The following is a 14,492-nucleotide window of genomic DNA, read 5'->3' as shown; positions in this document are numbered from 1 at the left end:
TTAAGTATATATATATATATTTGCTTAAATCTTATCTTGTAAGTATTACCAATCTTGTTAAAGGTATTCAATATTATTTCATTTCACATTTTCATATTACATGCATTTAATTTAGCAAACTTTTTAAATTCAAAAAATTTCAAGCTTCTCAACTGAAAATAAATCTTCTTTTTCGCTTTTCTCTTTTTTCTTTCACCCTTTTTTCACTTTTTGTTAATTATAATAATAATTTTAACTTCCGTACATTATTTCGACATCAGCAAATAATTTTATAATATATTTTTCTTTATATTTTGTTGGGAAAAAAGAGAGAAAAAATGTAATATAACAAACATGACTGTAATGGCGGCTTGCTATGCGGCACGTGTCCCACAAAAACAAAAAAAGGAAAAAATAATAATTAGGAGAGGACATTAAGAAGAAGTTAAGGAAGTTAATGATCCAAAAATTTAGGCCCAAAAAACAAATAAATAAAATAAAAAATACAAATCACAATAGTAATAATTAAAAAAAAAATAAAAAATAAAAAATACCCAACGGTCAAGTAAAACGGAAAACAGCAGGAAAGAAAGGAAGGAAGGGACAGCACGTGCATCCCACGTGAATTCTACAGAGATTCACATCCTCCAAAAGCCAAAAAAAAAAAAAAAAACAAAAAAGAAAAGAAAAGAAAAAAAAACTCCGTACACCAACTCCCTCCTCTCTCTTTCTCTCTCTCTCTCTCTCTCTTCCAACGGTCATATTTCACCGACAGCCTCCAACGGTCACATCCTCCTCTGTTTTTCACCGTTCGATAACAATCACACGGCAAACAAATCCTGTTCCCTTAAGACTCTTCTTGAACTTCCTTTTCACTCTGCCATCATTTTTTTCAATGCTGGTAAATCAAATCAGTCACTGAACCCAGAAGACCAAAAAAAAAAAAAGAAGAAGAAGAAGAAGAAGAAGAAGAAGAAGGGAGACCCAGAGAAAAGCAGTGATCGTGACAGCCATGGAAGTGGTAGTAGTAGAGTAGGAAAGGCGGTGGAGTAGTGAGGGAAAAAATTGAGAAGGAAAAAAAAAAAAAAAAAAAAGGGTCAGTATATAAAGCACAGTTCTTGTTTGATTTTTGGTTTCTTTGGGCAGTGAGTGAGTTTCTGAGGGAGGTTTTTTATTTGTCTGTTTGTTGTTGATTATCGATTTGGTTTTCTTTGCATGCAAGTTTGAAAAGGGTTTTCGTTTTTCTGGACCTGGGTTTATCCGGGTTTTGCTTCGGATTCAAGTTTTCAGCCATGGTGGACTTGATGGATTCTTCTTTTGCCGGTTTGGGTCTGAAAATTGCTGGGTGTTTCAGCTTCCAGTTTGAGCATGTACATTTCTATACTTCCATTCGTTGTGTTAGCTCCTTTGTGAAGAAAAATCATAGCCTTTTCCAATGAATTTCTTTTGAATATTTCGGAATCCGATGATCTTACTATTGTAGGTCTATTAGTTTCCAAATTCTTTCATTCTTTTGGGGGTGGGGTTTGCATATTCTGTTCTTTCTTTGCACGCATATAGGAACACACACAAGCTTGTAAACCTATTTTATTTTATTTTTTTCTTTTGATTTGTTTCTCCATTATTCATCGGATTCCTATTGTTTGTTTGTTTATTTATTTATTTTTTTTCACACACTCACAAAATAGTCTATCTCTCTGGGTTTCTCTCTTCAAATTTTCATTCAAAAGGTTTTATAGAAATAAAGAATTTTAATACAAAATAACAAACACTACAGATTTTATCATCATCCAAAAGCTGTAGAAAAAAAGAGAAAGAACTAGGGAGAGAAAAGATAAAGCTAGCAAAAACAGGGTGGGTGAATTGTAGTTCAATTAAAAAACAAAAGAAAGAAAATTGGAAGGTTATAGAGAGAAATGTTGGCTGGGTGTTCTAGTTCCACATTGCTATCGCCAAGGCATAGATTGAGGAGTGAAGCACCCGCACAGTTCCAAGCTTGCCATTTCCAGTTGCCTTCAATGAGCACACAGAGATTGGACTTGCCATGTGGTTTTCCTCGGAAAGACACCGCCCGGTCACAATCCATTAGGCCGGTAGGACTTTCGGTGGAGAAACCTATCGAATCAAAGACCAGCAGTTGTTCCCTGAAGCAGAATATCCGGCTGCCACCATTGGCAACAACAGCGCCGCCACCGAGTCCTCAGACAGCATTCGCCGAAGCAAGGAAGGAGATCAAGGAGGAGTTTTGGGAGAGAGGAAAGAGTTTGAAGAGGTTTGCAGAGCAGGTGGACGAGTCCTTCATAAACAGAGCCAAGAGGAAAAGGGGTAGCAGTGATAATGGAAAAGCCAACGATGATGATTTTCATAAAGGGGGTGATAGTTTGAGTTTAGGCCAATTGGGTGCTGGGAATTTTTGGTTTCAGCCTGGTTTTAACCCTCCTCAAGTTCCTTTCTCTTTGACATGTTCAGGGGATGAAGAGAGGGTCTGTTTGGTTCCTGGGGAAGTGATTTCTCCTCCATTGCCATTGTCAAACAATCCTTGGGTGGAATCAGTTGTTACTGAGATCACTGATCTGGGTGAGAAGGTTGGTGAGACAAGCCACAGGCAGGTAAAGGAAGCTTCTCCATCCAGTTCGTCCTCCGAAAGCCAAAACTTGGCCTTGAGGCTCAGTGAAGCAGTCCCTGAACATGAAGTGGGTAATGGGTCTACGCATCCTTACGACCCACATGGAGGTTCTGGAGTAGAGGCAGGGGAGGAGGACATCCCTGTAGACCATCAAGGGATTGAGCTTGTAAGTTTGCTAACATCATGTTTGGAAGCAATTGGGTCGAAGAATATTCCGTTGGTTAACCATTTTATAGCTAAACTGGGGGAGCTTGCTTCTCCTAGAGGAGGAACACCTTTGAGCAGGCTTATTGCTTACTATACTGAAGCTTTAGCTCTGCGAGTCACCAGGCTTTGGCCTCATATTTTTCACATTACAACTCCTCGGGAGTTTGATCGAATGGATGATGATTCTGGCTCTGCATTGAGGCTTCTAAACCAGGTGAGCCCAATTCTAAAGTTTCTTCATTTCACTTCGAATGAGATATTGCTGAGAGCTTTTGAAGGGAAAGACAGGGTTCACATTATAGATTTCGACATTAAGCAAGGATTGCAATGGCCTAGTTTGTTCCAGAGTTTAGCTTCTAGGACTAATCCTCCAAGCCATGTTAGAATCACTGGCATAGGTGAGTCCAAGCAAGAGCTAAACGAAACAGGAGATAGACTAGCCGGATTTGCTGAGGCACTAAACCTGCCTTTCGAGTTCCACCCGGTTGTGGACAGATTGGAAGATGTGAGGCTTTGGATGCTTCATGTCAAGGAGCACGAGAGTGTTGCTGTGAATTGTGTTTTCCAACTGCACAAGACTCTTTATGATGGGAATGGAGGAAGCCTGAGGGATTTTTTGGGACTGATTCGAAGCACGAACCCCACTATAGTTCTTATGGCAGAACAAGAAGCAGAACACAACGACCCCAGGTTGGAAGCAAGAGTTTCCAACTCGTTGAAATACTATTCTGCCATATTTGATTCCATTGATTTAAGCCTTCCATTGGATAGTCCAGCCAGGATCAAAGTAGAGGAGATGTTTGCGAGGGAGATAAGGAATATTGTTGCCTGCGAAGGAAGCGACAGGTTAGAAAGGCATGAAAGTTTTGAAAAGTGGAGAAGGTTGATGGAACAAGGAGGGTTTCACTGCATTAGGATTAGTGAGAGGGAATTGATTCAGAGTCAGTTGCTGTTGAAGATGTACTCCGGTGAGAATTATAATGTCAAGAAGCAAGGGCAAGACGGAGAGGGACTTACCCTAGGTTGGCTAGATCAACCTCTGTTTACTGTGTCAGCATGGGCACCAGTTGATGTGGCAGGCACTTCATCATCTTTTTCTCAACCAAGTTGATAGCTGTTCTTTTCTTCACAGATACCATCACAATTCCTTTCCGTTGTTGTTGCATACAGAGGAAAAAAGAAAAAAAAAAAAGGAAAAAAAGGGATACAGAATTCTTTGTAGGTAGGGAAATCTGTCATATTATTCTTTCATTCTTTTCTTGCAGATAAGGTCAGTCAGTCAGTCCTCATAGTGTCAGATCCATTTGTATGAATACACTAGGTCAAAATACTAATTTCAATTCTTTGCAGGCCAAGTTCTTAGGAATTTTTTTTTTTCAGGCACTAGTATTTGGAGTCAAATTTGTGTTTATTCTTTGATTCTTTCTGTATTAAGATGATATTCTTTGTAGTATTGTTATGTTATCACCTAGTTGAAAATTTGAATGTTATATATGAAATGGTTTTATTGATTTGTGTTGGTTTATTTAGTTCTCTTCACTTTACTTAAGAGTATCATGTAGTTATATATTTTTTTCTTAGTTTATGAAATGGCTTTAAGCTTGTAAACTGAATCAGCATAGGACATGAATAGTGAAGTATATGACGAAGTTCTAAACCTCTATATATTTTCCTCTTGCCTGAGCTATTTTCACAGCAAAATAGAGAGAACAGAAAAGAGGGAAAAAGAAATTGCAGAACTTCAACCATATAAAGAAGTGCTTAAATGCACTTATAATCAAGTTTTCATTAAGATAATAAGGGAGGCTTTCTTGAAAAACAGTATACAATACCACTGCTATTTCTCTATGAGAAGGGAGATGATAGGTGAACAGTTGAGCTTCAGATGACAAAAGCTGAGTAAAGTAAAGGTTTATTTGGCCAAAATTTTCAACTAGAATAATTTAGGTTGGATAGAAAATATACGCTGGGAATTTCTTTTGCATGGTATTTAATTAAGGAAAGCAGTGGTTGGAGAAGATCTTTAAGATTTTAAATTGATATGCATGATGCTGTTAAGTCTTAACAAAACCAAGCAATGTCACCCCTTTTGCTCAGGTGAAAAATTCAAAAAATGTGCCCCAAAAAAAAAAATTTTTTTATGGCAACAAAAATGAATCATAATAGGGTGTTTTTGTATTTTTTTGAAAATTCTAAGAACATTATCCAAAACTGACAGAGGCGTGTGGCTGAAAACCTTATATGATGCAACTATAGTTGTCTACCTTTTTTTTTTTTTTTTTGGGTAACGCCATAGGCATAACTTAGTCATAAAGTAATTTCATGACTATTAAGTATATATATTAATATAAATATTTTATGAAAGTTACACAATCTTAAACATAACCGGCCGACCACCTTTCTAGTACCTGTTGGCAATCACCCTTTAAGTTTCTGATTCAGTTACCAATTTCACTTTGAGATTGGGATCATGAAAACTATGTCTCAAACTTCATTTGTCTCGGAAGAAACTAATTTTTGCCTCCTCCTCCTCCTTATTCTACATGTTCTGTTCATCGTCCTGATCAGTCACTTCAAAACTTGGTCTGTGTTCAAATCCTCATCACTTCCACCTGGTCCATTTCCATGGCCAGTTATAGGCAATATTATTCAAATAGGAACAAAACCTTACGTCTCTCTCTCACGCCTTGCTGAAACCTATGGCCCTCTCATCTCACTCAATTTGGAAACCAACTACTAATGGTAGGCTCATCGCCGTCTGCTGCAATGGAAATTCTCAGGATACATGACCGGAATTTATCTGGACGACAAGTTCCTCAAGTTTTGGCAGCTAAGAGTTTAGAACTCAACAGATTTTCACTTGGGTGGTCTCTAGAGTGCAATGAATTCTGGAGGAACTTGAGGACCCTTTGTCGAGAAGAGCTATTCTCAAGCAAAGCAATAAGTAGTCAAGCTTGTATAAGAGAGAAAAAGGTGAAGGAAATGTTGGAATTTATAGGTAAAATGGAAGGGAAGGTGGTTAGAATTAGAGATGTAGTTTCTGCTGTTGTGCTTAATATGCTTAGTAATATTATGGTCTCAAGAGATCTTGTAAACTTGGAAGATGAGAGTGTTCATACTGGGGAAATTAATCGGATTTTGAGGAATATTTCGGATCTGGCTTCTATTCCAAATATATTCGATATTTATCCATTATTGGCTCCATTAGATCTGCAAAGATTAAGAAAGAAGGGTATGGAACTCCATCAAAGGAGCAGTGAGATGTGGAAGACAATCATCAAAGATAGGAAGGAGAACAGAGAAATTGTTATTGCTCCAAACCATCAAGATTTTCTTGATGCCATCATCAAAAAAGGCTGTCCCGAAGATCAAGTGAATCTGCTATTTCAGGTATAATGTCTTCTACCTCTGATAAAAAAATATATTGTGATTATATGTGTATTCTATATATTGTTTATATATGTTATTATTATTTTTATTTGAGGCAAGGGATTCCAAGAGGAATTGTAAACTTTGTCATTGGACTTTGTCTAGAAATGTGATTGATATTGATTATGCTTGGTCATATTGACATGGTGATAAAATGGTTGGACTAAAGAGACATGAATGCATTTACAGGAGTTATTTATTGCTGGCACAGACACTAGCAGCTGGGTGATTGAGTGGACTATGGCAGAACTAATTAGGAATCCAAGATGCTTGAAGATTGTTGAAGATGAACTTGCTACAGAAATCAAACACAATTCTATAACAGAATCCCATGTAGCCAATTTAACATACCTTCAAGCTTGTATTAAAGAAGCCTTGAGGTTTTACCCTCCTGTGCCACTTCTCATCCCTCATCGGGCAGTTGAGTCATGCCAAGTTATGACCTACACCATTCCCAAGGACTCAATGATTCTAGTTAACCTTTGGGCCATTGGAAGGGACGTCAATTACTGGAAAGATCCATTAGAGTTCAAACCAGAAAGATTTCTCAACTCGAGCTTGAATTTCAAAGGGAACGACTTCGAATTCATAACTTTTGGTTCAGGGAGGAGAATTTGCCCTGGCTTAACAATGGCTTCCATGCATGTTTCATTGATTATTGCCTCCCTTATTCATTTCTTTGATTGGTCGCTTCCACATGGAAAGGATCCAAAGGACTTGGATATGACAGAGAAATTTAGTATTGATATGGTGAAAGAAGAGCCTCGTGTCCTCATTCCGAAAACTAAATTTTAAGTGAAGATCTAAAGCTTCTGTTGGGTGCATACAGAAGCTACAGAGACCACCAAGCACGCATGAAGAACAAAGGAAAGCAAGGTAAGCTATTGCATGAAGCTTCAATATTCATATGTAATGAACACTCTACATAATATGTTTTCTGATTTGCAAATCCTGATGCAGCTTCAGAGATTGTTTTGAAAATCAGACTTTTAAGTCCAGGACCTCATATGAGAATAGTAAAATGAATTAGATTTTATCGTAATATAAAGAACCTTCTAGACTTTTTAAATAGCACTAGCATCAAGGGTTAAGTAAATCCAAAAACCTAAAACAAATAATGCTGACTCTAAAAACAAGATTTACACATTTAACTTTTTAACAACTACATAGTTGTCCATGTCATCCCTTTATCAACAAACTTTGTCTTCTCAACTTAATTTTAAAGTAGAAAAACTACACTTAACAAATTAGAAACAATAATACCAAATATATTTCAATTTCTACCTAGTTCATGATTTGTTATTTCTGTCTTTCCATCATTGCTGTTGGCAGTCCAACTTAAGTCTAATTTCACATGGTAAAAACAGTAATGTTCTCCATGAAAACAGATGAGTAAAGCAAAAGCTTTGTTTGGCCTAATTATCTAGTAGAAAATCTAGGTGGGATACAGATCACAGAATTCCTTTGGGCAATTTACTAAGTAGTTGAGGGTGAAGATGGCGAGCATTTTATATTATAAGATATGAGATATGCATGTTTTTCCGTAATAAAACAAAGCAAATGGATATTTTTACTATACAGTAAAGTGGATGATGATTTAGCATCTCAAAATCACTCAAGATTGTGATAGACATAGATATAAATCACCTTCCTGCATTGCATTCCAAAATGATGGTTCAGAAACCAAACTTTTTCACTTGAAAAGTTTCATAAATAATTGGAGCTTAATTATGAAATTCACATATCAAATTGCATTATTGTGAATGACAAATACATAAAAAACTAATAAATCTTCTCCTGCTCCTTTCTCATTCTATCTTTCCTGTTGTTCTTGATGATCTTCAAGCATTTCAAAACTTGGTCTAATATCCAAATACCCATCACTACCCAGCAGGCCCATTTCCATTTCCATGCCCAAATATGAAAGGCAATATTCCTTTAAATGGCAAACAAAAACATCGTCTTTCTCTGCCCTGTGGGGCTCATTATCATCATCACCGCAGTGACAGAAAACTTAAAAAAATCTCTCCTTGGGTTAATTTCCATGTTACACACATAATCATTAAGATGGTCTACTAATGGTTTTGTTGAATTAAAGACCAGCCAAAGAATTATTATAGGTTTGCCGCACAAACAAGATAGTTGGGTAAACCAATAGCATACCTGGTTTTAGTCTGTCTTTTGGCATCAGTTTGGCATATTATTTGTCTCAGAGAATAATAAAGTCTCACATTAATTGGTGAAGACCCTAAACGTATATATATATATATATATATATATAGGGGGGACCACCTTGACCGTGTTTTGTCCGGGCTAATGAGTGTTCACGTGCTTCACGCCACCAAACGAATGGCAAATTTTGTAATAAAATAGAACACTATGTCTCAATTTAGTATAGCTAAGGAGGCATAGAAGGAATGACAAAAAGAAAAGACCGATTGTAACTTAATTGTTAGAACATCATGAAGAGTTAAAAAAAAAAAGACAAAAACAAAAATATTTTATGGGGTTGGTATCGGGAAGATAATAGGAAAAGGGGAAGAGAATCCACTTGCAAGCTGTTTACTGAGATATACAAAAATTAAAGATAGAAACAAAAGGGCTGAGGCAGAGCAAGAAGAGCTTTGGTGAGGGTAAGAAACCTTTGCATGTGATGCAAGTGTTACAACCATCCTTTGTTATTGGGTTTTACTTTTGTGAATGATTTACCTTGAAATTGTGATTTTTTTTTTTTTCAAAATAAAGTGACTTAAACATTCTAAAGGCTTCTTATTTTTTCAGGCAAAAAAAAAAAAAAAAAAGAAAAAAAAAAGCTTTTTATTTTTTAACTTTTCTTTTGGGTGTGTAATTTGATGCATAGAAAAATATTAAATAATTTTGGATTTTTTTTTATGGAAGTGAAGGTTGTTTTTCTCTGGTGGAAAATATGCCAAAGTTTCTCTTTGTAATTTTGATGGGGCAAACCAAAAAATTTGAGTTGCAGCGTTTTCTCGAAGAAATTGTAGAATTTGGTTATCCAATTTAATCTTTTTTCTTTTTTTTTTTTTTTTTTTTTTTTTCCCGATAAGATTCGTTCTTGATTTGTGAGTTTGAAAATTGTTGGAGTAGAAGTAGTGTCTTTGAGAAGGAGAACGGCATCAAAACTGAGAAAAACAGAGTTAAAACATGCATACGGAAAATAAAAGAACCGTTTATGAGTTGGACAAGTTAATACACATGTCAACTATTAAATGGACGTTGCATTGAATTGTGAGAACTCCAGCAGTATTGGAAAATTTTCCCTAGCTTCCTTGTTTGCTTTGTCCTCCAACCACATGCAACGAAAAATGGGTAATGACAGTAATAGAGAAGAGCACCTACAAGTTGGCTCCAAAGTGTAGGTTTTTTGCGAAGAAGACGGTTTCCGAACTCATGGTTCTTGGCTGTGAACCTCCGACCATCGTATAAGAGTTCCTCTCAGAGGAAGACGAAGAGAGGCTCGGACTCTAAGTCTCTGATCCAGTACAAAAACTTGCCAATTTAGGTTTTCCCATGCTTTCGAACTTTGTGGACAAAGGAGTTGATGTAGACAATTTGTGTCCATGGGTGTCATTGTGCCGAGAACGAAATACTTGTGTTCTTCCAATGTGAAGTGGCAAGGAGACTCTTGTTTGCTAGCCCATTGGGCATTAGATGGGACTTGTTGGGATACAACGATCTTCTTTTCCTAGTCCATTAGAAGATAAGAAATATTATTATTATTATTTTTTTCAGTGCCATCACCCTAAAGCATCTATGGTGGCTCAAAAACAAAGTGTACCATGAATGAAATGTCATGAATGTAGACCTTTCACCGTTAGAGATAAGGAGCAGATTCAAAGAACTGATTGAGGCACAAAAACAAGAAGGGAAGGATAGAGAGGGACAAGTGGGCTCTAGTGAGTTGAACACACTCGGCTGAAGATGCCCACCTGCGGAAACCATAAAGTTAAATTCGGACTTGGCTATGGTAGCTCGTGATGATAGAGGAAAGGTTCTGTATATTCATGCTTTCAAAACAAAAGTTTCAATTCTTAAAGTGCTGAGTTGGAAGCAATCTGGAAGGCCATGTAGGTGGCTTATACACATGGTTGGTCAAATGTACAATTTGAGTTAGACACCCTTACAGTGATTAAAGCATTAAATAGGAAAAACAAAAGCCCATTTCATTGGGCCTTTAAAATCTTTTTTAATGACGTATGTTTGTATATATCAAACTTTGCAAATTTAAATTTTGTTTCGGTCCATAAACGGGCTAATAAATTACCCACACTGTGTGTCAGTGGGCGGCAACCCACTATGTCAATGGATCTGTGGATTCAAGTTGATTGCCATCCTCGCTTGTTGATTGTATGACTATCTTAGAAAGTTTTCTGAGTCAAGGTTTTTTGTTTGGCATATCCTTTTGATTTCAATGAATTTTTATTTTAAGCTTTAAAAAGAAAAAAAAAATTTTAATCCACAAGAAAGTTAATAAAAAAGTTTTATTTTATTTTTAACAAAATAATGAGTGGGTGAAGAATGTAAAATAATGGACCAAAGAGGCACTATGGAAAATTAAAAGACTCATTACTTTTTCTCATATCAAAAGGATAAAATTGGTAATTAATAAAAAGTGGCATTAAATGCCTATGGATGGAACCTGTCTTCTATGGCATCATGGACAAAAAACCAATGAAGTTTTCTTTTTAACCTAATCTATTAGAAAATCTATTTTAGACAATTCGCCATTACCCACTAAGAATTTCTATAGGGAGCTATAATTAAGGAAAGGAATGCTAGTATAAGGTTAGATGCTACTTCATTTGCAAAAACCTAAGAAGCTAAAATTTGGATCTTTCGCACATTTTTCAAATGTGTTTGGTGAAATATATAATCCCACTTAGCTAATGGCTCTTAAATAATGAATGAGGGAAAGAAGTTGATTGGCTAGGATTCGGTGAAATATATAATCCAACTAGGTAGTAGCTCTTAAATATTGAATTAGAGAACCAAGTTGGTTGGCTATCATTAACTACTATAAATATTGTAGAAATTCTCATCACCATTGTTATTGATGAAAAGACATTAGAATCTATTTTATTAGTTTTTAGATTGTTTTAAAGGTTAAGATTTAAAATATATTTGAAGTTTATATCGTTCGTAAAAGATCCAGGAGCAAGGACAATATTTCCCTAAGTAATATAAAGTTTATTTTGCTCTTTTAAAATTTTATATTTCTTTAGATTTGTAAATTTAAATGCATTTTTAAATCTTAGCATTTTAACACAATCAATGTCTAATAATAAAAGCCTTGATAGTTTACGATTCTGATTGAAGAACCCGCGAGTCACTAATATTGTAGCCTCAATTTTAATTATCAATCAAACATACAAAAAATAATGCCTGAAAGAGATACATACCTCAAAACATCATCACCCCTTTAAATTGATGATTGGTATACCAAGTTTAGCTTGCAAAAATTTCACATGGGGCTGATGAGAATCATGTTTGAAACTAGACTCACAAAGCAAACCACTATTCTCTTCCTCCTTTTTCATACAAATTTTCCTTTTTTTTTTCTTTCTTTTTTTTTTTTTAATATCCTCAAGTGCTTCAAAGTTTCATCTAAGTTTAAATCCTCACAACTCCCCAGGTCCATTTCCATGGCCAATTCTGGGAAATATCTTTCAAATTGGAAAGAAACCTCATTTGACTTTGACAAGCTTCGCTAATACTTATGGCCTCCTCATCTCTCTCAGGTTTTGAAATCAGCTTGTTATCGTTGGCTTATCATCCATTCCACCGAAATTCTTAAAACCTAGGATCGCATTCTATCTGGCCAATATGTTCGTCACATTATACCAGCTAAGAATTTGGCAGTAAACAAATTTTCACTTGCATGGACCCTAGAGTGCAATGAGCATTGGAGAAACTTATGAGCCACTTTTCGAGGCTTGTAAGTTTAAAATAGCGAGAGGAGAATGCAAAGCCTACGATCTAGATCATTTCCCACCTTCACAGAATGCACCCAAAGCCTACGGTCTAGATCATTTCCTACTCCACACCATTTAAGAAAGAGAGAGAGAGATAGCGAGAGGAGAATGCAATAATGGATACTGTCGACTTCATTGGAAAATCTCCGTGTTTTTGTTTCGGTCACCTTTAGAAAATCTAGCTAGTAATCGGGTTGATGATAAGACACAGAAACCTTAGCTACCCAAATAATCTACCCAAATCATATATCATTTGGTTCAGGAAATTTAATTGTTCCAGATCGAATCAATCATTTTCCACTCCACACCATCTTGTCCAAACCTTACCTTTTGAAAAATCTTGGTAGGACCTGAGTTGTGGGTTGTCGTAAAGAGAAACCCTTTAAACGGTCCAGATTAAATCTATCATTTCCCACCTTCATAGAATGCACACAAAGCCTACAGGTCTAGATCATTTTCTACTCCACACCATTTTAGGGTGTGCATGAGAGAGAGAGAGAGCGAGAGAGAGAGAGAGAGAGAGAGAGAGAGAGAGAGAGAGAAGAGAATGGAACGATGGATAATGTCGGAGGTGGTAACTGAGAAGCTGTTTTAAGGAGATGTGATGGAGTGGATGGGGAAGAGAAAATGAGGGGCGAACACGGAAGAAAGGAGCAAGAATTTGCAGTTTACTTGTTGGTGGCTCAAAGCTTGTACTATGATGCTGAAGAGAAGCATATCACTAGCTTGGACTAGAAGGCTTTGGTTGCTGAGCTGCAGGAGCTTTTGTATGACGGAGAAAACGCTCCAGAGACGATCGATATGTTGGGAAAAATATATGTATATATGTAAATACATGTGGAAAAATTAATACAAAATAAATAAACTTATATAAACATATTAGAACCTATAGGTCCTTGTATTGATATGTTTTTTGGAAGTTTGACTGAGGCTTGTATGATACTACAGTGTTCTTAAGACGTTTTACGCCTACCAGTATAGGAGTTCTGTGACAAATGTCTCAGAGGGTACAACAGCTGCACAAGCTTTCAAATCTAGCACTTCCGAAGCTTTCTTCTTCGAACTATCAGCGTACCTTTACTTTACCCCAGTCACAGTTTTTCTCTTTGTGTTTTTTGCATTTTTTCAAAAGCATTTTTTCTGTATTTTTCTTTATTTCTGAAAAACCCTAAAACTGAAAAGAAGGTTAGAGACTACATGAAAGCATCAATCTCTCAACCATTAAGTTATATTTCCTCAAAACTCTTAACCCCCACAAATTTCAAAATAATATTTAATTTATTTATTAAAATAAACATTATTTTCTCCATCAAACGTAGGGTACAAAAACACAAAAATAAAGGCCCAAAGCCCATTTACAAATCATTCAAACTTAGGCTCAAAATACAACAATCCTACACATGAATGATTTGATTTCTAAAACAAACCATGACTCTAGTGGTAAAGCTCTGCAGTTGGAATCAGTATAGGATAGATAGATGTTACTCTTTGAACCTTCCCTTATGAGAGTACATCTTCTTTACTGACTTATGGTAGGCGTGATATCTTTGAACCATTTCATCTTTTGTGTAATTGACAACATAGCCCACACATAATTCATTCCTGGTACACTTTAGTTCTCACTGTTGTCTTCATTTTGGCCCCGAACACCTCCTTGGTTCTACGAGAGTTTCTAAAGAATTACGCCCTTTACAATTCTCCTTTAAAGCGGCCATTCTTCTCTCTCACATAAGTGATTCCTATTCCCAATGTAATCAACATAACTATGCATAAATTATTACACACAATTATAGGAATCATTAAAAGCATACTTTATGCTTAACCTCTTTCTATCACTGTTTCATCATTGGAATGGGCAAAGGATTAACCTCGACAGTGATTCAAACCAGTCTTTACAATTGTGTTCTGCCATTGAACCTAGATCTTGGAATCTCTAGTCAACTAGGTTGGGTTTCCATCGCATTGACTTTACTCACGGGCTTCAATCCCATTCCCTTCGATGACTTCTTAACTAGTTCTCTATTTAACCATTTGGTTAGTGGATTTGCAATATTATTTTTTGACTTTACATAGTCCATTGAGATAACTCCAGTTGAGATTAACTGTCTAATGGAATTGTGTCTACGACGAATGTGTCTGGACTTTCCATTATACATAATATTTTGTGCCCTGCCAATTGCAAATTGACTATCACAATGTAAACTTATTGCTGGCATAGGTTTAGACCACCTCGGAATGTCCTCTGAAAATTGTCATAG

The 14,492-nt window shown here is 36.2% G+C and overlaps 2 protein-coding genes across 2 annotated transcripts; both read left to right on the top strand.

Moving 5' to 3' along the window:
- Positions 1-677: 677 nt before the first annotated feature.
- LOC107430006 (scarecrow-like protein 28) lies at positions 678-4,323 on the top strand. The gene has a single exon (XM_016040786.4). It carries the CDS (start codon positions 1,896-1,898, stop codon positions 3,921-3,923), a length of 2,028 nt encoding a protein of 675 aa, XP_015896272.3. The 5' UTR covers positions 678-1,895; the 3' UTR covers positions 3,924-4,323.
- Positions 4,324-5,102: 779 nt separating this feature from the next.
- On the top strand, positions 5,103-7,190 carry LOC107430016 (probable (S)-N-methylcoclaurine 3'-hydroxylase isozyme 2). The gene is made up of 2 exons (XM_048464398.2): positions 5,103-6,202; positions 6,431-7,190. The coding sequence occupies exons 1-2, from the start codon at positions 5,552-5,554 to the stop codon at positions 7,034-7,036; spliced, it is 1,257 nt and encodes a 418-aa protein (XP_048320355.1). The 5' UTR covers positions 5,103-5,551; the 3' UTR covers positions 7,037-7,190.
- The last annotated feature ends 7,302 nt before the right edge of the window (positions 7,191-14,492 follow it).

Source organism: Ziziphus jujuba, chromosome 6 (assembly GCF_031755915.1).
Source record: "Ziziphus jujuba cultivar Dongzao chromosome 6, ASM3175591v1".
Taxonomy (NCBI): Eukaryota; Viridiplantae; Streptophyta; class Magnoliopsida; order Rosales; family Rhamnaceae; genus Ziziphus; species Ziziphus jujuba.
Note: the sequence above shows the minus strand (reverse complement) of the source record. Positions and strands in the feature narration are given on the sequence as shown.

Excerpts from the sequence above, each read along its gene's own strand:
- LOC107430006 (XM_016040786.4), top strand. The coding sequence starts at position 1,896 with ATGTTGGCTGGGTGTTCTAGTTCCACATTGCTATCGCCAAGGCATAGA.
- LOC107430016 (XM_048464398.2), top strand. The coding sequence starts at position 5,552 with ATGGTAGGCTCATCGCCGTCTGCTGCAATGGAAATTCTCAGGATACAT. Across the intron at positions 6,203-6,430 it reads AAGTGAATCTGCTATTTCAG|GAGTTATTTATTGCTGGCAC; the intron begins GTATAATGTCTT and ends ATGCATTTACAG.